The 22,471-nt window shown below is 49.3% G+C and overlaps 1 protein-coding gene across 14 annotated transcripts in view; it reads right to left on the reverse strand.

The window, feature by feature from the left end:
• Window positions 1-7,203: 7,203 nt before the first annotated feature.
• Window positions 7,204-22,471, reverse strand: part of LOC118586386 (myomegalin-like) — a 197,489-nt gene continuing 182,221 nt past the window's right edge. For 9 of the 14 annotated variants that reach the window (XM_036191569.1, XM_036191565.1, XM_036191570.1 and 6 more), the window contains 13 exons: window positions 21,393-21,578; window positions 18,287-18,538; window positions 17,439-17,570; window positions 16,782-16,901; window positions 15,102-15,291; window positions 14,465-14,589; window positions 13,720-13,953; window positions 12,637-12,753; window positions 11,423-11,649; window positions 10,403-10,546; window positions 9,103-9,241; window positions 8,811-8,857; window positions 7,204-7,314 (listed from right to left, as the gene is read on the reverse strand). In XM_036191569.1, the coding sequence (XP_036047462.1) occupies window positions 7,273-7,314; window positions 8,811-8,857; window positions 9,103-9,241; window positions 10,403-10,546; window positions 11,423-11,649; window positions 12,637-12,753; window positions 13,720-13,953; window positions 14,465-14,589; window positions 15,102-15,291; window positions 16,782-16,901; window positions 17,439-17,570; window positions 18,287-18,538; window positions 21,393-21,578 (1,955 nt within the window). In that variant the 3' untranslated portion in view covers window positions 7,204-7,272. Of the gene's footprint in view, window positions 7,315-7,383; window positions 8,035-8,810; window positions 8,858-9,102; window positions 9,242-10,402; window positions 10,547-11,422; window positions 11,650-12,636; window positions 12,754-13,719; window positions 13,954-14,464; window positions 14,590-15,101; window positions 15,292-16,781; window positions 16,902-17,438; window positions 17,571-18,286; window positions 18,539-21,392; window positions 21,579-22,471 lie in introns of those variants that run through there. The other 5 variants (XM_036191574.1, XM_036191572.1, XM_036191568.1 and 2 more) reach the window with 3 other exon arrangements.

Here is a 22,471-nt window from a genome sequence, read left to right on the forward strand (position 1 = left end):
GCATTGGATGGTGCGATGGCTGTCCTTGGCTGTCAACTTGACTACAACTGGAATTAACTACAACCCAAGGGGGGTGTTCTTAATTAAATCATTTGAAGAAGGAAGACCCACTTTTAATCTGCATCTTTTCAGGTGGGAAGATCCACCTTTAATCTGGGCCACACCTTCTAGTGGCAGCCTATATGAAGGGCATTCGGCTTTCCCATTAAACCTCTCTAAAAAGCTCTTTCAATGGCAAACATGGAGGTGTGTCTCCTAGGTGGTTCCAAATGCAGTCAAATAAACTGAAGATCAACCATCATATCCTGTGTTTTTCTGAGATAATAGTAGCATTTTAAATGGAGGTTAGGAAGTATATCTGCAAACCTGTCATGATGCAGTATAATTGAAAAATAGGTGGGGTGGGAGAGGCCAGCTTTCAAGTCTGGGTTCATCCAGTCCTCATGACTTCATGTTGACATATATCCTCAGTGACCCACAGCCACATCGGCTGTGTTCACAGCTCAGGTAAATGCAGCCACTGAACTCGGAGATTTCCTGCTGAATACTCATCTCATGAAAACCAGGGGAATCTGGAAGCCGAGAAAGCGAAGCGATGGTTCCAAGCCTCACTCTCTTCCTGCCTGCCTCTCATGCATGACGACAGGGTTTAACATTGGAGGGTTGATTCAACTGATTGCTTTCACACACCCAATCATGCCAGGGCCTTCCAGCATGGTTGTGTGCTGTGGGATAATGCTTTTGCACACTGGTTTAATAAAATGCTGATTGGCCAGTAGCCAGGCAGGAAGTATAGTGGGATAAGCAGACAGTGACTGCCTGGCTACTGGCCAAGCAGTGTTTTAGTAAACCAGTGTACAAAAGCATGATTCCTCAGCGGTTGTGTGCTGTTGCTGTGCTTGCACACATAGAGTGATGGGGTCTCAGAGGGATCTCCCATTCTCCCAGATCCACCTGCTGTCTTATGTACAGTAGGAACTCAGGCAAAGATGCGTACTGCTCCTACATACTTCACCTTACGGATTTCACAGTGAGGAAGGCAAGTAGACCTGTAAATGCATAGTGCAGTTGTGATGGGTTTAATGCCAACTCACATTAGCTAGAATCACCTGCATAGGAAGCCTTGACTGAAGATCTATCCTGGTTGCCTTGAGTATATGGGAAGATCCATCCCAAGCATGGACCTGCCTTCTGGTAGCAGCCTAGATAAGAAAGAGTTTGGCTGAAGGAAGACTATCTACCCTCTGCTCAGCTGCCCTTCCCACTTGCCATCAAGTTGCTTTGCCACATTGCTGCAGCTGCCAATTCCTACCTGGTATCAGAACGAGCATTTCTGAACTTCCATCATGGACCAAGGACCTACTGCTCTCTAGGAACTCTTCAAGTCTTGGTACCAGATTGGGACACCTGTGGTGATGAAGGAAAGTGGCCCCCATAGGCTCAAAATGGGTGGCACCTTGTTGGAGGAAGTGTGTCACTGGGCGTGGGCTTTGAGGTTTCAGAAGCTCAAGCCAGGTCTAGTGGCTCACTCTCTCTTCCTGCTGCCTGCTAATCCAGATATAGAACACTCAGCTACCTCTCCAGCACCATGTCTGCTTGCACGCTGCCATGCTTCCCACCGTGATGATAATGAACCAAACCTCTGATCTGTAAGCCAGCCCCAATGAAATGTTTTTCCTTTATAAGAGTTGGCATGGCTATGGTGTCTCTTCACAGCAACAGAAATTCTAACTAAGACAGCACCCATCCTCATCTGTAGGTTCTCAGTCCCTCAGATGAGAGGCAGCTGTGGCTACTATTTTAGTGCAAGCTGAACTAATAAATTACATATGTACATATATGTATTTATCCTATAGGTTCTGTTCCTTTAAATGACTAATGCCCGGTGTATTCAAAGGAAAAAAAAAAAACCTGTAAAGTACAAGAACTCCTGTAATCTATAGGTCTCCAGAACCCACCCTCTCTAGCATAATTAGCATTCAAAATTATTGTACAGTGCCAACCACTTACTTTTGAAGAATTCAGGAGATAGTCCCATAGCATATTTGTCAATGTTCTAATAACCTTTTATTCACTGAGTTTTAATTATGTGTTTTCTGCAGTGGGATTGTTGTTCTCATTGGTTGATAGTAAAGTAGCTTGGCAATGGCAAGGCAAGATAAGTTTAGGCAGTACAATCAAAGTGAGGATGGAGATGAAGAAGGGTGGAGTCAAGGGGGTGCCAGCTGGCCACCAAGGAAGCAAGATGTGTAGAAAACGAGGTAAGAAGCCATGAGCCACGTGGCAAAGCATAGATAAGAAATATGGATTAATTTAAATGTAAGAGCTAGCTACTAATAAGCCTGAGCCTTTGGCCTAGCATTTATAATTAATACAAGCCTCTGAATGGTAATTTGGAAAGTGACTGGTGGGTATAATCAGGCGTACAGGACAGAAAGTTCTGCCACTGGTTACAATTTTCCTTTCTGGAATTCAATTTTCCAATTGAAGCTCAGGCATGATTTCTGACCCAGTTAAGGCAGTGAAGGGAAGGAAGAGAGCCTCTTCTTCCTCAGTCAGTATTTAAAGGACCTCCTCACCTGGGGTGACCCTGACAGCCTTCAGGTAGGACCACCAAGAGCAACTAACAGGGACACGGGGTAGCTCATCACCCTACCCTAAAGCTTAGCCAGGTGAAGTGGCCACAGGCCTTCCTTACCCCACACTGCCTCCAGGTGCCCAGCTCATATGACACTCCACCAGGCAAGGGACCTTTGTCCAGCTCTCCTGGCTACACTGCATCCGGAGCCTTCAGAGACCAGGCCTGACTGAGCAGGAGGAGAGGAGAAACAGCCCGGGGAGAGGCAAGGGTATTCCACTCCCACCTTCCCACCTGCTATGACTTAGTGTCTAGACAGCAGGCCGTGGTCTCATTGGAAGCTGTGATGTGGGAAGCTCATTAGAATGAATCAAGTCTGGGCTAAGGACAGAAGTTTCCAGATTTCCACATGCTGACTATTGTGGGCCAGGAAGTTGATTCATTCCTTCTTTTTCCTCATCTCTAAAATGGTTAATACTTGCATTGCATAGAAGCTGTAGCACTCAGATTGGGCTGCTTGTGGGTGCACTTTAAGAGAGAGATGGTCACTCACAGTGCTTGGCTTCAGGACTTGAGGCAGTGGAACCTGATGGTGGGGTGGGTAGGATACTGGATATTCTGGATGGCTTAGCAGATAACACAGTTTTGCTCCGATCAAATAATAGCCAGACGGTCTCAGAGTGGCTCCACTTCACAAGGCAGTGGCCTACCTGAGCCTGAACACAAGTTGTATGATGTGAGGCTGGGGGTGGAGGGAGGATCATATTGAACGATCCCGGGTGCTGGCGTAGATGATGCTGAGGAAGCGTTTCTGGGTTCTGGGAAACAATAAATGATCAGGGACTAGTACGCCAAGGCAAATGACTAGGGAAGGGTTTATACAAGTACAGGTCACAGGGTTAGAGCAGCGGAGGTTTCAGGATCAAGGGTGTAGGGAGACTGCTGATTGCAGGGACCCAATGGTGCAACCAAAATGGCATGGCCTTTCCAGCGCTGGTAAGAGTTTTCCTGGTGGGGCTTGCAGAGTGAGTCTGACCCAGGGGGTAAAGCAGTGGTGGGGACTGCATGCCCTTAGTCACCTGTCCCCTAATAGGCTGAAATCCAGAGGCATGCTGTATCTCCTTTCTGCACCGTTGGCCTGAGGTCATGGAAAAGTAAACAGATCAAAACCCAACAACAACAACAACAACAACAACAACACCACACACACACACACACACACACACACACACACACACACAATAACAAAACTCCCACATTCAGTATACAGACTTTTGAATCTTTTGAACATATGAAAAATATGAACTTATATAGTTAGTATTCTTATGCTGTTGTCAATATTTAATAATCTTGGAAAGGCTTTTATTAAAATTGAATATATTTACAGTATACCTACTCTGATATGTATATACATAATGAACTATTGGTCCAGTAAGCTATTAGTATATCTGACTTTGTATTGCATATCTATTGATTGATTGACTTACGTGCGCAGAGGGGCATGCATGTAGAGGGCAAAGAATAACTTGAGGTACTCAGTTCTCTTCTTCACCCTATGGGTTCCGGGGCTCGAACCAGGTTCTTACGGCTTGTCGGCAAGTGCATTTACCCACTGAGCCATCTTCCAGCCCCTATGTCTATCATTTGAGTCACACTTGTGCGTGTGTATGAATTTGGTGAGACACTTTGACCTAATGTCTGCATATTTGGAGTGTGAACACCTTAACTATAGTCCCAGCACTGTCCTCTGGCTCTCAAGAACTCAGTTTGTGAAGCTGAAGCTTTGTACCCGCTGATGAAAATCTCCCCTTTCCTCCAACGCCTTGCCCACGGGGACCAACATTCTACTTCCCTGCCAAGTCAACATCCTTAGATTGAGAATTCTGGGGTTGGAAGAGCTGGGTGTGCCAGCAGCTACAGAGACAATTAGATCATGAGGCTCTGATGTGGGAATGGAACTATTCCTCAATGGATTCAAAGTATCATGGGAAGTGGTAAAGGGTAGGAGGTAGGGCCTAGTTGGAGAAAGTGGGTCACCGGGGGCAGTGCCTTGTGGGCATTGGATCCCCTGGAGCTTACGCTGAAGGTGGTTGTGAGCCATCATGTGGGTTCATCATCATCAACTGAACCTGGGTCCTCTGCAAGGGCAGCCAGTATTCTTAACTGCTGAGCCATCTCTCCAGCTCTGATGCTTTATTTTAAATTATGTGGTGGTGGTGATGGGTGTGTGCAGAGCCTGCAGTGAGCAGAGGCGTTGGATACCCCTGGAGTTGGAGTTATAGGTGGTTGTGGCCTATGTGACATAGGTGTAGGGAACTGAACCTGGGTCCTCTGCAAGAGCAGCATGTATTCTTAGCTACTGAGCCATCTCTCCAGCTCTGCCTCTGGGTTTCTTAGTGAAGGCTTGTCTTTCATATGCTTTTTTTCATTTTAACTAGGCAAAGAATTTTATTAACCCCTTTCCAAATTTTATTTCCAGGCTTCTTAGCTTAATTGGCTGCAAAAAAATTAATGTGTTTAAGCAAAAACTGAAAAGAGCTGCAGAGTCCAGGGGGCTTGGGCTTAAAAATATTGGAGATCTAGAGTTTATCAGATCCATAAACAAAAGAAGTTATTTACAAAGCAGTCATGCTATAAAATAGCAGCTCCTGTAACTTCGGCAAGTATCACCTCTTCAGAAGTCAGCTCAGTTCAGTTTGTCTTGTTCTTAGGAGGCTCCTCAAAATTTTCCACCAGATCTGGAACTTCATCATCATCCTCTCCAGCAGCAAATGGTACTTTTCCATCCACAGACTTGGCAGAGCTTCGCCAGTCTCCTTACTCTAGGCAGACTGTCTGCCTAAGTTGATGTAGAATGCTGAGAAGCATGAGTGTCAGCCGAGCTGTTGGAACACTCATGGTGAAGGTGAAGGTGTGTGCCTGTGACGGTGAAGGTGTGTGCCGTGACGGTGAAGGTGTGTGCTGTGATGGTGAAGGTGTGTGCTGTGATGGTGAAGGTGTGTGCCGTGATGGTGAAGGTGTGTGCTGTGATTATGGTGAAGGTGTGTGCCGTGATGGTGAAGGTGTGTGCTGTGATTATGGTGAAGGTGTGTGCTGTGATTATGGTGAAGGTGTGTGCTGTGATTATGGTGAAGGTGTGTGCTGTGATGATGGTGAAGGTGTGTGCTGTGATGATGGTGAAGGTGTGTGCTGTGATTATGGTGAAGGTGTGTGCTGTGATTATGGTGAAGGTGTGTGCTGTGATTATGGTGAAGGTGTGTGCTGTGATGATGGTGAAGGTGTGTGCTGTGATTATGGTGAAGGTGTGTGCTGTGATGATGTAGATGTTTGCTGCCAGAGATGCCTGAGTTTTCTGGTTGTTGAAATGCGTTACTGTTCCTTTTTTAGTACACATTTTCACCTCTTCAATATCAGAGGTATTGTTCACCCCTAACTTCTTTAAGAAGAACTCAAGTTTTTTATCATCTGCTGTGTCTGTTCTGTGAACCGCTCTCTTTCTGCAAGCAGTTCCTTTCCCACCAAGGCACATTTGTGCCTACAGTTTGGTGAGATTTTCCTGGGTCATGGAAACAGGATCTCATGGGGAACTGGAGTTCATGTTCAGGGGGCCTCAGGCAGACTAGCTGAGATAAGGTACACACATGGGGATGCCAGACAGCAGCACGTCTTCCATATTCTTATCTCCTTATTCTAGGAGCTGCTACAGACATGACAAGCAAAGGAAAACAATTTCTTTATACACAGTTTGCTTTAATAGCCATCTGAAAGACTGTGTAGCATCCTCCCACCCACCGGTCTGCACATGATGACCTTTGACACCTGGCCATAGCAACATATATATCTATATTATACATTTATACACACACAGCCACATCCTATGAGCACTGTGAAGACGCAGAGTCTTCAGTTCAGAACAGGCCTCGCCATGCCATTAAAAGAGGAACAGGTGTGCTGTATGCTTTAGCCATTCAACAGGCATGATGTGGCCACCAGTCCCTAGTTCCTCTGAGGGAAGTTAGGGTTACAGGGGACAGCACATCTAAAGGAACCCGTTCAACTTGAGATCATCTAGGCTAAGCATGGGGCACCCAGAAGTCACCACGTTTGCTGTGTAGACTCAAAGAACTCTGATGTGGTGTTGTAGACCAAAGCACTGCCTAGCTTCGCCCATAGGGCTGGCCTAGATTAAGAGTCAGTTTGTGAGGGGACTTTGCTGAGCCCCAACACTGTCCAGCAGGGCACTGCCACTCAATTAGTGTGCTTTTACAACTGTCTGAGGAGCTTCGGTGTTGAGACCACACACCCTGTTTGTGGGCATCGAGGTCCTCGTTCCCCTGAGTTGGCCGTCTTGAGGACAGATGCTGAGGCAAGAACCGTGGCGAGGAGGGCGCCAGTGCCACTGAGGCTGTTCAGAAGCAGAGCCGCGAGGCCGTCTATGCAGTCTACATCAGTTTGGCTTAGTGCTGGGCCCAGCGGGCCTTGGCTAATCATATTCATTGCTGCCAGGATGCCACTCGCCTGCCTGTCCCGTGTGGACACATCTCTGAGCCCTTTTCTGGACCTCCAGCAGGGGAGGAGTGGGATGGGTATCCCTCAGCAGATAGGCAGCTGCACAAGAGGCGGGCAGGCCCACCCTTCCTGCTGTCTTAAGGACTGGTGGCTTCGCTTCTTGCGTGGCTCCTGGAAGACAAGGGTCACAAGCCTGCAGTGCATGGCCGAGCCCTTAAGGATTTCACCTGCAGACAGGAGGGAACAAACCTGGTCAGGCCTGCTGGAGCCTGGAGTGACAGGCAAGTGTGCTGGAAGGCAGGAGCCTGAGAGCTGGTGAGGGGGACAAGCACAGGGGTGGGGGCGCTGGCCCAGAGAAGCTCCTGAAGCCTAGATTAGCCGGAAGCCTTCCACACGCCTAGAGTCTTGCCTCTTATGCCACAGTACACTGAGTGGCCAGACCCCATAGTTCTCCCTCCAGGGGTCAGTTCATGCTCCAAATCAAGTGGTCTGAAGCAAACAAAGGGACAGAAACCAAAAGTGCCTTTCATATCTCTCAAGAGAAGAAGCACTGAGCTGGAGATGAGCAGACACATAAGGAGCCCTCTGTAGAAGGGGAAGACGGGTCAGCAGGAAGTCCTCCCCGTAAGTACAGTAAGTACCCGTCCCAGTTATCAGTGGGGTCGAGTTGGCGGGGCCTCAGGGATGATCTAAGATGAATTCTACCATCACAGACTTGGGGCAGCAGGCTCAGAGACGAAGGGGCCAGCCAAAGCCACACAGCAAGTTAGTGACAGGCCAAGGCCTAGCTTAGGCCCAGGCCCGTGACCCTCCCCATGGGCCTAGGAACCAGAGAGGCAGGCTTGCACAGGCCTGGGCCAGTGGTGCCGGAGGCAGCTGGGTTACCTTTGCTGGGACGGGAATATGGCTTGCACAGAGGTAATCTTGTAAGTGCTGTGCTACAGAGGCTCGAGAAAGAAAGGAGTCGTCAGAGAAGAAACGGGAATTAGACCAAGGTGAGCGAAAGAGTGAGCTACGTCAAGGCCCAACCCCACTCCGCACAGGCACTGCGGCAGATGAGATTAGGAACTCTCTGGGCAGCTGCTCGGCTGCTTTGGCAGTGTCAAGTCTACATTCAGAGGACAGTTTCTGATCTTTAAGCCCCATCACACATGCCAAGTTTTCCCTCACACTGCTTCCCGGGAAGGACAGGCACTTAGCATTTGAGAGGACCGTGAAGAATGGCTGTCAGGGATAGAAAGTCTTTCACCTTAGGGGACAGTGTTTATCTTCAAGTTTTCTTCCAGATCCATGAGACTAAATAAAGATTTTAAAGACAAGGATATACCCAGCCTTGCAGCAATCTTGCAGGGTCAATTTGCAAGGTTCGGTCTACTTTGCTTTTTTATTTATTTTTTCTTCATAGAGCCCTTTAAGAAACTCCAGTGCGTACAAATGGCCTCATAAGCAGACTCCTAATGTCTCTGCCCACTGTGCTGTATTTCCCTAGCCTCCTCACCCCACATGAAGGACAGAGAGCTACCGTATGGGGAGAGAGGGAAATAAGATGAGGGCGGGCAGAGGGCAGGGAGGGAGGGAGGGTGGTGTTTGCTGAGGAGCCACGACCTACACCGGACCAGAAACCTCTTAGAATGTCAGAGCTGGTCAGGGGCCCCACAGACAGGATGACAGCTGGTGGTTGAAGACAGGCTCTGTGGCCAAGGGCTGCAGCGTTTGTCCTTACCTCTAAATTAGTCCGTGCTTTCTTCAAGACATCATGGGTCCTGGTCACTGGAAACAGAAAACATCTTCACAGTGTGGGGATTACCAGCTGAGTCTGGCTTGCTTGGCACATGCATCCTAAAACACGTTCTCTGCCACTCTGTGGTCTGTCTCTTCTAGCCACCCTCTGTGCCCACCATCACCCCTCAGTCTCCCCTCTTTCAACATTCCTGAGTCCCTCTGGTCACTATTCCTCGGCTGCAAGATTGGGTGTCTGGAAGAGCCCTCCCTATGTGCCCTTCAGGGACACCTACGGTGGTTCACGATGTACTGTTCCATGCTTTTCTTCTTCTGCTTGGCTGACTTCAGACGCTCATTGGTTCTCTGAAGGAGCTTTTCCTGTTGGGACACTTGGGCTCTCAGGTCCAGGAGTTCTTTCTCCATCAACTGTCCCTGAGGAAGAGGAATAGACTCAGACAACATTCACAAGGCTGAACACACCCTGTGCTTTGCAGCTCTCCTGGTCCAGCAGAAGGCTACCATCTTCTTGAGGTTTTGTATTGAATTCCCTCCTTTAAGACCTCTCAAACCTTAAGCTAGGCAGTGGTGATGTACACCTTCAACCCCAGCACTCAGATGCAGGGGCAGGTGGATCTCTGAGTTCAAGGCTAGCCTGGTCTACAGAGCAATTTCCAAGACAGACAGAAATATGCAGAGAAACCCTGTCTCAAACGAACAAACGAACAAACAAACAAACAAACAGAAAACAAACAACAAACCTCTCAGGCCCCAGCTAGAGACAGCTGAACACCAGGCCACCAGAGAGACATGGAAAAGCCAAAGCCTGCTAGGGAAAGCTTCCCTCTAGGCCAGCACCAAATCCCAACCAAAAGCAAGAGCTCCATTCAGTCCTATAGAATTTCTTAACTCCCTCATCTCAATTGACACTTAGGAGTTCAGAGATGTTATATCCAAAGAGATGGGACTGACCAGCGGACAATGGAAAGTTTGCCAATACCTGCCACTGTGGAGACATGAAAGCTCCTTGAATTGGCATAGCTTGGTCCACAGCCATCAGTACCAGTTGCCTGCAGCTGGAACACCTCTGTCTAAGTTCTGCCTACCACAGCCCTCTGGAGAGGCAAGCAGACCCCAGGAGGTGGCTGGTTGTCCCAGGCCTGGCCCAGAGACACAAACTTTAAAAACTGCTGAGATTCCAGAGAATGGCTAGAAGAGGCTGTCCTGATATGATCTTTTGGTCAGGCAGGTAGACCTTAGGGGTGGAGAAGAGTGTCAACAGGTCTCTCGATCAGCTCAAATTTCAGGGTACAAGCTCCAGAAACACCTGAATTCTGGGCTGATTACATCCACTTTCCATGTTTTCCTTCTCTTTGATGTCTCACCAAGACTTGGAGGGTGGGAAAAGAATGTGTGAGGACCGCCACAAGGCAGCCACGATGGCTCAGAGGTCTCCCTCCAGGACGTTCCATGAAGATTCTGTCCACCTCAACTTGCCATATAACCCCTGACCATTGAGAAAGCTGAAGGAGTTGGGAGCAGGGCCATATTGGCATGGAAAAGGGAGGTCTTAACCAGCCGAAGACAGCCTCTTACCGCTTTGCCTACCAGTCCTGGACCATGCGAGCTTGGCAAGGCTGCTCTCCAGAACATGGTGAGGAGGGATGCTGAGTCTTCTAGGGTATGGTTCAGGGCACTGGCGCTGCTCTGCAGCTCACGGACACTTTTGGTACCTGGTACCTGGGAAGAGAGGACGGGTAGCCATGGATGTCACTGGAACTGGGGCATCCCATTGCTCCAAGCACAGGGCTCAAGCTTCCTGTGTGAACACGCACAGGACACAGGCCTGCTGGAAACCCTGGCTTTTCCTTACAGTTTCGGGGCAGCGGGTCCCTTTGCCTGGAACCCTTCTCCCAGGATGCCCTACAAGCTTTCAAAACTCATTCTTGTGTTACATCCTTTATGAAACTGTACCTTCCTTGTCTGTGATGCAACCACAGAGGACGGCTGCTTACACTGTGCCTGTCGCACCTTATCGTGCATATTGACAGGGAACTCTAGCTTGCTCCTCAGTAGTGGGTCCTTGTAGACAAGGCTGTCCTATGCAAGCATCCATGGGTGGCCGGTTTCTCAAAGAACACCGTCACTTGTGTCTGCTTCCTCTTAACTACTGCGCACACTGAAGAGCTTCCCTGGCTGCCTCCCCTCTGCTCAGTCTGAACAGGGAAAGCTGAGTTATCAAGTTCACTGCCCATCTGTGTACGCAGGTTCCTGTGGATGCCTGTCCACTGGACTGATTTTGATCTAGACATGGCTTTCTGCCAGCATTTGTATTACAGATAAGCTACCGAAGATGCTAAACATAATGGCATCATTATGTCAACATTTTTCAAGTGCTCTGTTACAAAGCATGGAGTCTCCTGAGGTTCTCAGTCCAAGTATCAAGTCAGTCTGATCTGTAGCAGAGTGGAGATGGGAGACTGGAGAGAAATGTTCTGGCTGGAATAAACGTAAATCACTTCCTCAGCGACTGGGAGATGTAAAGCACAGTTGTAATGACTGAGCAAAGGAGGTAAAGTCAGGGGAAGAGAGCCCCCAAGAGTATCAGGTTCTTACCCCTATGCCCTGAGCTTCAAGTCCAGGGATGTTGCACGCTGGCCTCACAAGAGACAGGATCTTTTGGACCAGCAGCTTGCCTTCCCTGATCTGCTCTTGTAGAGCGCTGTAGTCATCAACATGGCCGATGACATGTCGGCCATGCTTGTTGGCAAAGGAGCCATCAACAGCATTGCCCTCCAGCTTGGGAGGGTTCTTCATCACTGCAGAACCATCTAAATCCAGCTCTGACGAAGAAACAAAGATAGGATCCACTGTTAGACATAATAACAACTTCAGTTACTCCACTCCAAAGGGACAATGAAAGAGGCAAGAAGCAAGCCAGCCTTCAAAAATACAGGATGGTCGAGTCCACAGAGCACTCTGTGTCCGACGTGTTTATAACTGTTCTTACGTCACTGTATTAGACACATCATACTGTGTTGTAGTAGTGTTAATTGTCACCAGCCAGAATTTGGAATTATCTGGGAGGTGGGCCTCTGGGCATGCCTGAGGTGAATCATCTTGATGGCATTAGCTTATGTGGGAAGACACATCTTAACTGTGGGCAGAACCATTCCCTAGACAGGGATATCCCAGTCTGGATAAAGTGGAGAAGGTGTGCTAAGCACTAGTGTACATGTGTTCACTGCCCTCTGATTCTGGAGCCAGATACCATGTGACCAACTCCCTTAAGTTCCTGTGATTTTCCTGCCGTGATGGAGTGAAATCTGCAACAGCGAGCCAGCAGCTCCCTTACACTGCTCTTCTCTGAGGACGCTGTCACAACAACAACAGATACTGTGACATTTTTCCACTGGTGAAATATGTGGGATAAATACTACTAATGAGGACGTTTCTGGGTAAAAGATGAGCCAGAAAAAAAGCAGCAGAATACAGAGGAGTCCCACTGAAGAACAGAGCAATGACAGAAGAAGAAGGAGGAGGAGGAGGAGGAGGAGGAGGAGGAGGAGGAGGAGGAGGAGGAGGAGGAGAAGAAGAAGAAGAAGAAGAAGAAGAAGAAGAAGAAGAAGAAGAAGAAGAAGAAGAAGAAGAAGACCAGAGTGGCAGGCAGGGAAAGTGTAGGAAGAAGGCTAAAGGCCGAGGGCCGCGCAGAGGCAAGAGACCGAGAAAGGCCTCTAGACACAGGTGCTGCACGCACAGCCAGCCAACCGAGGGCCGTTTGCATCAGTCATGTCTCATCACTATCTGAGTCTTCCCCTGGCTGTATTTACCACTTGTCCTGGTGGTGATGGCAGGGTCTGAGCCAGGAACAGAGTGAGAAGAGCTGGGGAGCACCGTGGCTGGAGAATTCAAGCCAACATCCCGGACTGGAGGGGACGCAGCGGAACCTAGGGAGCGAAACAGCCGCCACGTCAGGTCCGCCAACATGCTGCACACTGAGCCACGTGGTACATGCCTAGCCCAAGACAGACCTCAGGCAACCAGCACCCATAGGCCACAACACAGAGACCCAGCAAAGCACTTGGTGGGCACTCCTCTGCAGAGGGTATGTTTCAGAAGAATGCCATGTCTAGTTGAAAACATTGGTAGATATTTTATAAGCCCAATTTTGGATATAATTTGCATGTAGTACAATGCCTTAAACGAAATATAATTGTACACAAATGTTCATAGTATGGATGTTAAAATGCTGAGTAAGGGCAGAGAGAAAGAAAGGCTCAGTAGGAGAGCATTTGCCCCAGCATTTAAAAAACAAGTTTACCAAAGCATGACTAGGTTCATGAAGGCTTCAGTTCAGCAGTCTGGTTATCATCCTGTTAGTGCAGCAAAGTCTAGTCACCTGCTCTTGAGCCTGATTCCTCCTTAGGCTCCCGATCCTGACTCCTAGCCCTAGTGACCCTTGCTTGTCTACTAAATGTCTCGGGACTCCATCTTCTCATGGGAAATACAGAGATGGGGGAAATGCCCTATTTCAGTGAGATTGTATATTTGATGACACCTGGTAAATTCTAAAGCACTACATACATATGAGGGATCAATTTTCTTATTGACAATTATCTAATGCTACAGATAACCATACATGCTATATTTTTTATCAGTCCCATTTACAAGTGGGGTAAACTAAGGGTTAAACATTCGAGAGTTTAAATACTTTGCCCAAAGCAGATGACCTGTAAGAAGCAAACTTGGGAGTCTGGGGACAGGCCTCGTCCCGAACCCCTAATTGTCACTTGGGAGGCCGTGTAAAAACATCTCCCGTCTCTGCCTGAGGCGCCAGGGCAGTTCAGCGAGACTGCCCTTGTGCCACAGACACCTCCACTGACAGAGCGCTCTGCCTCCCTCTTCTTCCCTACCTTGGAAGAGTGGCTGTGTGTTTGCAGGCTCCACACTGGCTGAGAAGTTCTGGCTAACAGAGGACGGGCTGAGATTGGCTTTGCCAGCACCACCATCCAGCTGCTGTTCCAGCTGCAGCCGCAGACAATTGTTCACTTGAATGCTCTGCTCCAACTGCCTTCTCAGAGCTCGTATCTCCGCCACCAGATAGGTTAACTCACTGGGGACTTGGTGGCAGGAATCCAGGCTGAAAGCTGAAAGAGGAAAGAGGGGGACCGAGGGTCAGTGACCACGTGTTTTCACGTAACAGTCAGAATGCTGCTCTGTGGCAGTCCTTTCTGCCGAGGGTCCCACTGGAGTCTCGAGGGCTTGGCCACACACCTGGGGGACACAACCATTCTCATACAGCACCAGGAGCAGAGCTAGGGGGCCCCTGACTTCATTATGCTCCTCATGGTGCCAAGTACCCCACAAACTAGCTGTATATAAGATGTGGCCTCACCATGAGCACGTCATATCTGCACCACCACGGTCTCAGGTTGAGTGGGGCTCTCAACAGCCTTTGCTCTAAAATTTCCTTGCATAAAAATGATTCTGCCAATTCACCTGCCTTCAAAGCCATGAGCAGCCTCAGAGCCGGGCCTCCTCATTCTATGGTTCTACCACTGACGCTTTTCTTAAGGGCACCCAGGCTTGACCCAGCCGCTCACGTCAACAGTGCCTCACCCTTGGGCTTCACGGAGAAGGGGGAGAGGGTCCTCATACCTTTCAGGCCTGTCTTAGGAGTTCCACAGAGTGACTCATAGATCTGGAGCTCTGACTGCAAGGAGAGTGAGAGTTGCTGCTTTTCTTCACACTGCTGCTGCAGGAGGGCCAGCTTGTGCTGCAGCCTGCCAAGGAGACGCAAGGGGTCACTGAGCCACGGGGGGCAAAGGAGCTGTGAGCCACCCTTCGCCTGGGGCATCTTCGCCCCAGCTGTCAACTGGGGGGGGGGGGGGCGCATCACTTTCACTTAGCAGAGTCTGGGGCAGGTGAAGTAAACCAGCCTGAAGTCCCAGCACTAGCTCCCTTTGCTGGCCCTACAGTGCTCTCCATGCTGACAGGCAGATGCAGGGCTTCTGCGGGCATAGCAACTTGCAGTGTATGAAGAAAGCGATGTCTGTTAGGGGAAGCATGGGAATGCTCTCCTGCCCGTCTCTGACAGATGAAAACCTTTGCAACAGGACTTCATCTCTACTTTGTAGCACCCAAAGCTATTCTTTTTGCCCAAAATGGAGTCTTCCTTTGCCCTGTGGCAGGAACAGCGGAGGGGAGACTGAGTTTTCCAAAGGAGGAAACTATTGTTTTGCCAATATCACGTCTGTACTAAAAGTGGGGCGTGCCTTATCAAGGCCCCGCCTACCTGGAGTCCTTTTCCTGGAGGGATAGCCTCTCCTCCCGGAAATGCAAGATCTCTTCCTGCTTCTCCTGCAAGTCTTCCAGCAGCTGCTGCCGCTCAGCCTTCTGCCGCTCCAGCTCCTTCTCCAGCTCTTGAAGCTGGGATTGAGAGGAGAGCAGAGCTTCCTGCAGGCGGTCCATCTCCTGGGCGTGTCCTGATGAGCAGGACACAGGGGTATTTATGTTGCGGCCTAAAGCTCAGTGGAAAGTCAACCCCCAAACACATGTGAGGCCAGGGGAAGGAAGGTCCTGTGTGGGTGAGCAGTCTGGCTTAGGGGACTGGCGCATACTGGGGGGTGAGGATCTCTTTCATTGTGGCGTCTGACTGGCCGTTTAGGCACACCTGCTCTTGCTCTGAGGGAAAGCAGCATGTCCCTAGAGCTGTTTTCTAGGCAGCCACTCAACCGTCCGCCTTCAGTCCTATCAAAGACCAGCACTGATTTCTTGTTTATGGTTTTTAGAATATATCATCCTTTTGAAAATTGGGACATTTGATGTTTTCTAACCATGTGATATCTCTTTGATCTACACTCCTTGAAAATGGTCTACAGGGACTCTTCATATGAGGCTAGTCCTTGCATACAAATGTACTCCCTTGGGTGTCTTGCTATTTCTCACCAGTGAGGCTGTTCTCTTCCCAGCATGCACTGGTAGGCTCTCTGCCTCCCCCTCATCCCTCAGCCTTAGTTATCTTCCCCAGCAGGGGTCTTGCCTCTCAAGTCTTCTTGTACTGGAGTAGCTACCTTAGAAATATCTCTTCTTGCCTTTTTCCTCCACAAGGACTCCTTCATTCTGGCCTTAATACTTTCATATATTGCTTTTTAATAGCTGCTCAATAGATATTTGTAAATAAAAATAATGTGTTACTAGTCATACATTGATTTAACCAAGCCAATTAATACTAAAGTAATTTGCTTCCCAGGCCACATGGGAAATGATGCCCACTTATAGATGACTATTAAGTAGGGCTGGGAAAGTTCTAGAGGACATGGAACCAGAGGACCGCCAGAGAGCAGCCTGAGTGAGGGATGTAGTGAGGAGGCAGGGGACTGGCAAACAGGACCCAGACAGCTGCCCACATCTGTACTTGTCTGGAGATGCATGAGAGAATACAGATACATGTCTCATGCTGCTGTGGGTCCCAGTCACTGTGAGCAGGTGGCAGGGGGCAGATTCCAAACTGACTGACAGCTTGGTAGATAACCAGCTGGATCCATGTGGGTGGGCTTTCAGAAGGAATGGGCTTCCTAGAGCCATTCAGTTCCAGAACCTCAAAGCCTGAGAGGGCCAGAGTTGAGATCTCTTAGGGCAGTGGTTCTCAACCTTCCTAATGCTGGGACCCTTTAATACAGTTCCTCATGTTGTGGTCACCCTCCTAACCATAAAGCTATTTTTGTTGCTACTTCCTAACTGTAATTTCACGACTGTTATGAATCATAATGCAAATATCTGTGTTTTATAATGGTCTTAGGTGACCCCTGTGAAACCATTGATACCCAGAGGGGTCACGACCCACAGGTTGAGAACCACTGTTGTAGGGGCTAGCCCTTTGCTGATAGATTAGCAATGTAAAACCTCGGATTCGTAAATCTGGGTAGAAACACACCTAGGTAGAGCTATAGTTTGTGATTTTTGCACAACCCACCTCTGGAAGCGTGACTGAGCTGAGCCTGCAGGCTTTGGTTCTCTTCCCTCAGGGCTCTGTTCTCACTGTAGAGCTGAGGCATGGACTCCAGGCCCTGACTGTAGAAGTGAGAGGTGGAGCCTGTCCCAGAAAACACACATATGTCCCATGTAACAGATGCTTTTCCATTCCCTCAAAGATCTGCTGCCCTGACCCAGCAGAAATCTCTGGCCCTCAAGGCCTGGGCTTAACCTGAGCACAATGGCTGATACTGAGTGGCACCTAGCAGGCACTGTGACTGTGCAGGAGGCTTTTTCTCCCTAACCAGCTGAGGTTGCTGTGTAGAAGCAGCAATTGCATGTATGAAGGGTGACCTCTAAATGACATGGGGGGGGGGGAGGGATGCGCAGGGCAGAGGTGGGGACTAATGGCCTCCTAAGTGAAGTGGGTGGGGTGGGTCTTCATAGACCTGGCTCGACTGCTTACCAGTCAGCTACAGAGAAGCCGATTAAGGGCACGAGGCCAGATCTTTGCCCGAGGAAAGTTGGGCTCTGAGCTCAGATACATCCGACAATATTGTGTGACAAGTGAAGTAGAGAGTACCAGAGTGCTTAGGAAACTGGGAGGCTCTGTCTTGGGACTTTCCCTTCAGCCAGGCAGAGGCCGGGCCTTGCCTACCGCTTTCCCGGGCAGTGGAGCTGAGCCTCTGCTGCAGCTGCTCCCGCAGCCGGTCATTGACACATATGGACTCCTCCAGGCGCTGGCGCAGGTTCCGGATCTCACCGAGGTGCTCTTCCAACAGGTCGGCCCCTGCAGTCACCCCAGGACAAGGCAGAAGCTAGACCGCTGGTGGCTAGGGTGGGTGAGCTCTGCCAGTGCCCACTGACCTGACCCTGATGTCACCTTCCTTCTGCCCACTGTGCTCCTCCACACAGGCAACTTTGCTTAAGGAGGAGGGAGCTGGGCGAGCACAGGGTGGCCCCTTGCTAAGGAAAGCCCGCTGGCCTCCACCCGCAGTGAAAGGGAGCTGCGTGTCACTTAGAAAGTGGCTGACAGCTCTAATGAGCCCGACTACCTCTGGGCAAGGCATGCCCACCCTTGGGTGTGTTTTAGGGGATGACAGAGAAGGCCTTACTGCCTTTTTCCAGTCTCTTTATTGTTACTTGACAGTTTTTTTTTAAGCAAAATCCATCCATTCCCACTTAAAGAGAAGGCCTAAGGTAAAAACCACATGTCCTCAAGTTACCTCACTTTCAGTAAGTCAGGAATAAGGAGTCCCCTGTATGGATGGAAGAACCCAGAAGAAGAAGCACTCTTGGGTTACGAGCAGACCCCTTCTTCACTTTGGTCTGTCTCCTGGAAATTCTGTTTTTTACTGTTGGAACTGGGCTCCATCACATGCTATTTACCTCCTCAGTTACACCCCTCCACTTGGTGAGACCGGGTTTGGTGCACAGTACATATTTGAGGGGTGATCCTACTATCCATTTCCTGACTGAAGAAAAGGTCCCAGTTCTGTGCATTACCTGTGGGTTTGGAGTTCAGCTGGTACAGTGAGGAGCCTGAGGACAGGTCCCCAGAGATGCTCCCTTTCTGAGGCCTCATCACGTCCCACTGGCCACTGCTACCCAGGTAGCCAGGCTCCGGGATTCTGCCCAGCTCTATGATGCCCCTTGTAGGAGAGTGGGGCTGTGCAGGGTTGAAGTAGTGGGAAGAGCTAGCTTCTGGATGGTTGCTCAGCAGTGTGGCTGTGGAGGCAGGGGGGGCCATGCTAACACCTGGACAGAAAGGAACCAGAGAGAAACAAAATGGGATCGGAAGCCAAGAACCAGTGAGGACATTGAGACCACAGAGAAGGGAGACTCGTGGTGGACACAGGGGGATGTCAGTACCCCAGTCATCGCAGGACAGCAGTTAGATGAAAACTCAAAAGCTCAAGCCTGAACTCCACCCTCTGCATTGCCTAGCATGAGACGCCAAGAGGCAAAGGATAATGAAGGATCTGAAAGACACCTGTGTACACAAACGAAAAGCCCAGGGGCGCCACGTCTGTGTCTTACTGGAATTCCTCATGATAGAATCCAGGAAAGCTCTGGATGTAGGAATCATCCGAAAGTTAGGGGTAAAGAACGTGGTGAGCTCTCTGACTGGGCACACCCACAATTGGGAGTATCCGCTTGCCTGTATTAGCCATCCCCCAAAGCTAACCATCAGTCAATCTTTCCAGGGGCGATGGGGTATAAAATCCAGTTAGATGTTTCCAGATTGAAGAATTCTTTGCTTGGGTTGGGAAAACCCTGTAAGGAAAGTTGTGATCTGGATCGCCTCCACAAGATTTGACAAAACTACAGCATGTCATCCAACCTTAAAGAATCATCAAGTGGTGGGCAGTAGTAGTGCATGCCTTTAATCCCAGCACTTGGGAGGCAGAGCCAGGTGGATCTCTGTGAGTTAGAGGCCAGCCTGGGCTACCAAGTGCAAAGCTACACAGAGAAACCCTGTCTCGAAAAACCTAAAAACAAAACAAAACAAAACAAAAAATCATCAAACATTCCAAGGATGGTGGGCGGGACCTCTCCTGTCCTAGGATAATGCTTTCAGAGACCCTAGGAAAGCAGAGCCCCTCCTTGAGCCTTTTAAGCAGAGGCTAGAGTTCAGGTGATGTTCTACATAGCCTGTTTCTGACCTCTCTAGGAAATGTCTCAAAGGAGGCTCCCTATGCAGAGTCTAGATTTCTGCTTCTGTTTTTAAAAGCCCAGAATAGGGGGCGGGGTGGTGCACAGAGGAGCACAGGAAGGCTAGTTTCTTCCAACAACTACCAACACAGGCAAAATAGACAGGCAGCCAACTCCAAGCAAACAGGAATGAGTCCACCATTTCCTCCAAGCCATTCAGACTCTGAGCAAGGATTAGTACAATGGCCACTGACCAATTTTTATCCTCAGTTATAACTTGTTCTCAAATTGGGCACATGCTAAAATCACCTGAGGAAATGTAAACACACACACACACACACACACACACACACACACACACACACACATCCCTGGGCTAGCATAGATTTTGCCTTAATAGGTCCACACACATACAAAACCTCACGAAACAGTTTTATGCACAGAGTCCTCCCTCTATTCTTTCCCTCCCTAAAGATCTGCTGACAGTCATGGAAAGATAAAGGAAAAGGACAGAAGGAAATGAAAGCCCAGAATGTCACGCCACTTCGACGTGCGTCAAATGCCTGTTTGTCAATGTCAGAAGTGCTGGGGAACAGCTCTCAGTCATGAGCACTCGCCCATCGGCTGGTCTCCAAGGAGAAGAGCTGTGAAAAGCCACCAGAGTGTTGCCACTGGGTTCAACCAAACTCAAGCAGCAGGGCGTCTGTACCCTGGTACAAAGGGCTGGGGGACCAGACGCCTGGAGCAGAAGACAGGCGCCAAGCCCATCTCTCCCACTGGGCAGCTATCTTCAGTCTTAGCTGTCTGCTCTAACGCCATGTGCTACACAGTTCTGTTGAGGGGTTCCTGCAAGACCACAGTCATGTTAGGGAGGCCCTACACTGATGTTCAGGAGAAAGCTGACAATGGGAGATTTGTTCCCTTAGACTCCATAGCCTATAGAATTGGCAAACTCTCCTGAAATCATCCGTGCTTCAGTGGGTTCTGTAAATCAAGCTGTGTGCACATGAGACAAACTATCCATTTTGGGGGTTGAGTGGGGGGAAAAAAAGGTTATCCAAATGCCCCCAGGGGTTTTACAGATAGAAACTCTTGGCTGTGATCTGTGGTCAGTAAATACTCTAGGTGTGGAGAATCCTGCTGTTGATCTCTCTGGCTCTCTCAAGCTCTATTACAGGCATAGGGTGTGACTTCAGTCAAATTCTCAAACCTTTCCAGTTGTCTTTAAAAGTCATTACTACAAAGTGATTCTTTTTTCTACACCTGAAGTGATTCCATGCATCAAACCTTACAGTGAGGCATACAGAGCACACACACAGCAGCAGATCCTTTCCAAGGACCTGTATATTCACACACCATTAACTACCTATGGGGGTCAAAGGACAGAATTCACAACAGTTGTTTGTCATGGCCTGTGGTTCCAGTCTACCCATCTACGTGTCCAGTTTCCTGTGTAGGGGCACAAAGAACCTTGAACAATATGAAAAGAGGCTCCACTCTACTCTGCTTCTGAATGGTGACATCACCCTTTGTATCTCAAACTGAGGGTGTTGGGCACTCAACTTCATTAAGCGCAGTCTGCAGCAAGAGATGTTAATGACCCCACAGAGCAGTCTGTACATGTGGCCATATTTTTAACAGTTATGTTACCCTGCAAGGGCAAAGCATAACTTCTTTATCCTGCCTGCTATTCAGCATTTCCCAGACTGCCAGGGATGTGCATTAACATATTGGGTGGTTAATGTGTTAGCAGTCTGTGAGCACCAGACTGAAAGTCTCTGAACGCCTCCTGTAGCTGATGGGACACACCCCAGAGACAAGAAGCAAGCAAGCTTTCCCTCCACCTGCCACCTGTGACACATGCCTAGTTTTCCCATCACCCCTGTCAGGTCGAAGCCATGCAGAGCAACCGCGTGGTGGCTGCCACTGGTAAGCACACCAAGACAACACGGCTCACTTTCTCCCAGCTGCTTCTGCAGCATCTGCAGCTCCTGTTGAGCCTCAGCCAAGGACACCACTGGTGTCTCACAGCAGCCGAGGAGGGGAGGGCCAGAGGGGCCGAAAGGCATGGAGCTGGGCGGAGTTGAGCGCACTGGTGCTTGGGAAAGGCTAGCCGGCTTGGGTGAGGAGTTAAAACGAAAGCCTAGGAAGAAAGAGTTAGGGAGAAAGGAGACATCATTAGAGAGAAAGTAAGAGAGAGAGAGAGAGAGAAACAAAACAGAGAAAGCAGCACCATCCTCTGATCAGATGTGGGCCTGTCATGTGGCCAGCACTTACTGTGGTCCAGGCTAAGCCAGCAAGGCCAAGTGTTATGCCTAAGAAGCAGCCTGGCAGGTGTCTCCTCCTTGTCCCTTTGCCGGGCTCACCTGCATAGGTGTGTATCCTCTGCTCTACATGGAGGCAAGATGGCGTGACTCATGCCTACTGCACATCAGGATGGCTATGTTTACCTCCTCACAGGCCCTGGGATGCTGGTCCTAGCGTGTACCAGCCCTTCTCTCTGAGAAGAGAGTATCTACTCATCCAGAACTCCTTTTGTGACTGTGTTATGGTCATTCTGGGGAGGGCAGGCTAGACCAGGTATTCCTAGTAGGTGCAGTGTGGGACTCTGGTGGGAACAAACTTCAGAAATCCAAAGCGATGTGTTCAGCCACAAGAGGAGAAACAGCCCTGGTGGTGTGGCTGAGACAGTGGCTTGAAAACCTGTCTGAGAAAACTAGTTAGTATTTTTATTAGCTTGTATTAGTTGTACGGGAGAATGGGCTTCACTGTGACATTTCTATACGTGTACGTGATATACTTTGACCGTATTTTCCCAGGAGGGTGCTGTCTTGTTTTTCTTCCTTCCTTTCCCAGCTCCTTCCCCTTAAAAGGTTCCACCCCTCATTTGTCTCCTTTTCTTTCCCCCCACCTCCTTTGACAGCCTCTTACTACGCAGGACAGAGTAGCCTCACGTGCTGGGTTAAAGGGTGCACCCCCAACTCAGTACACACAGGCTGCCTTAGTGCACAGTAGTAGAATGATAAACTCTTTGAA

This window comes from Onychomys torridus, chromosome 6, assembly GCF_903995425.1.
Source record: "Onychomys torridus chromosome 6, mOncTor1.1, whole genome shotgun sequence".
Lineage (NCBI taxonomy): Eukaryota > Metazoa > Chordata > Mammalia > Rodentia > Cricetidae > Onychomys > Onychomys torridus.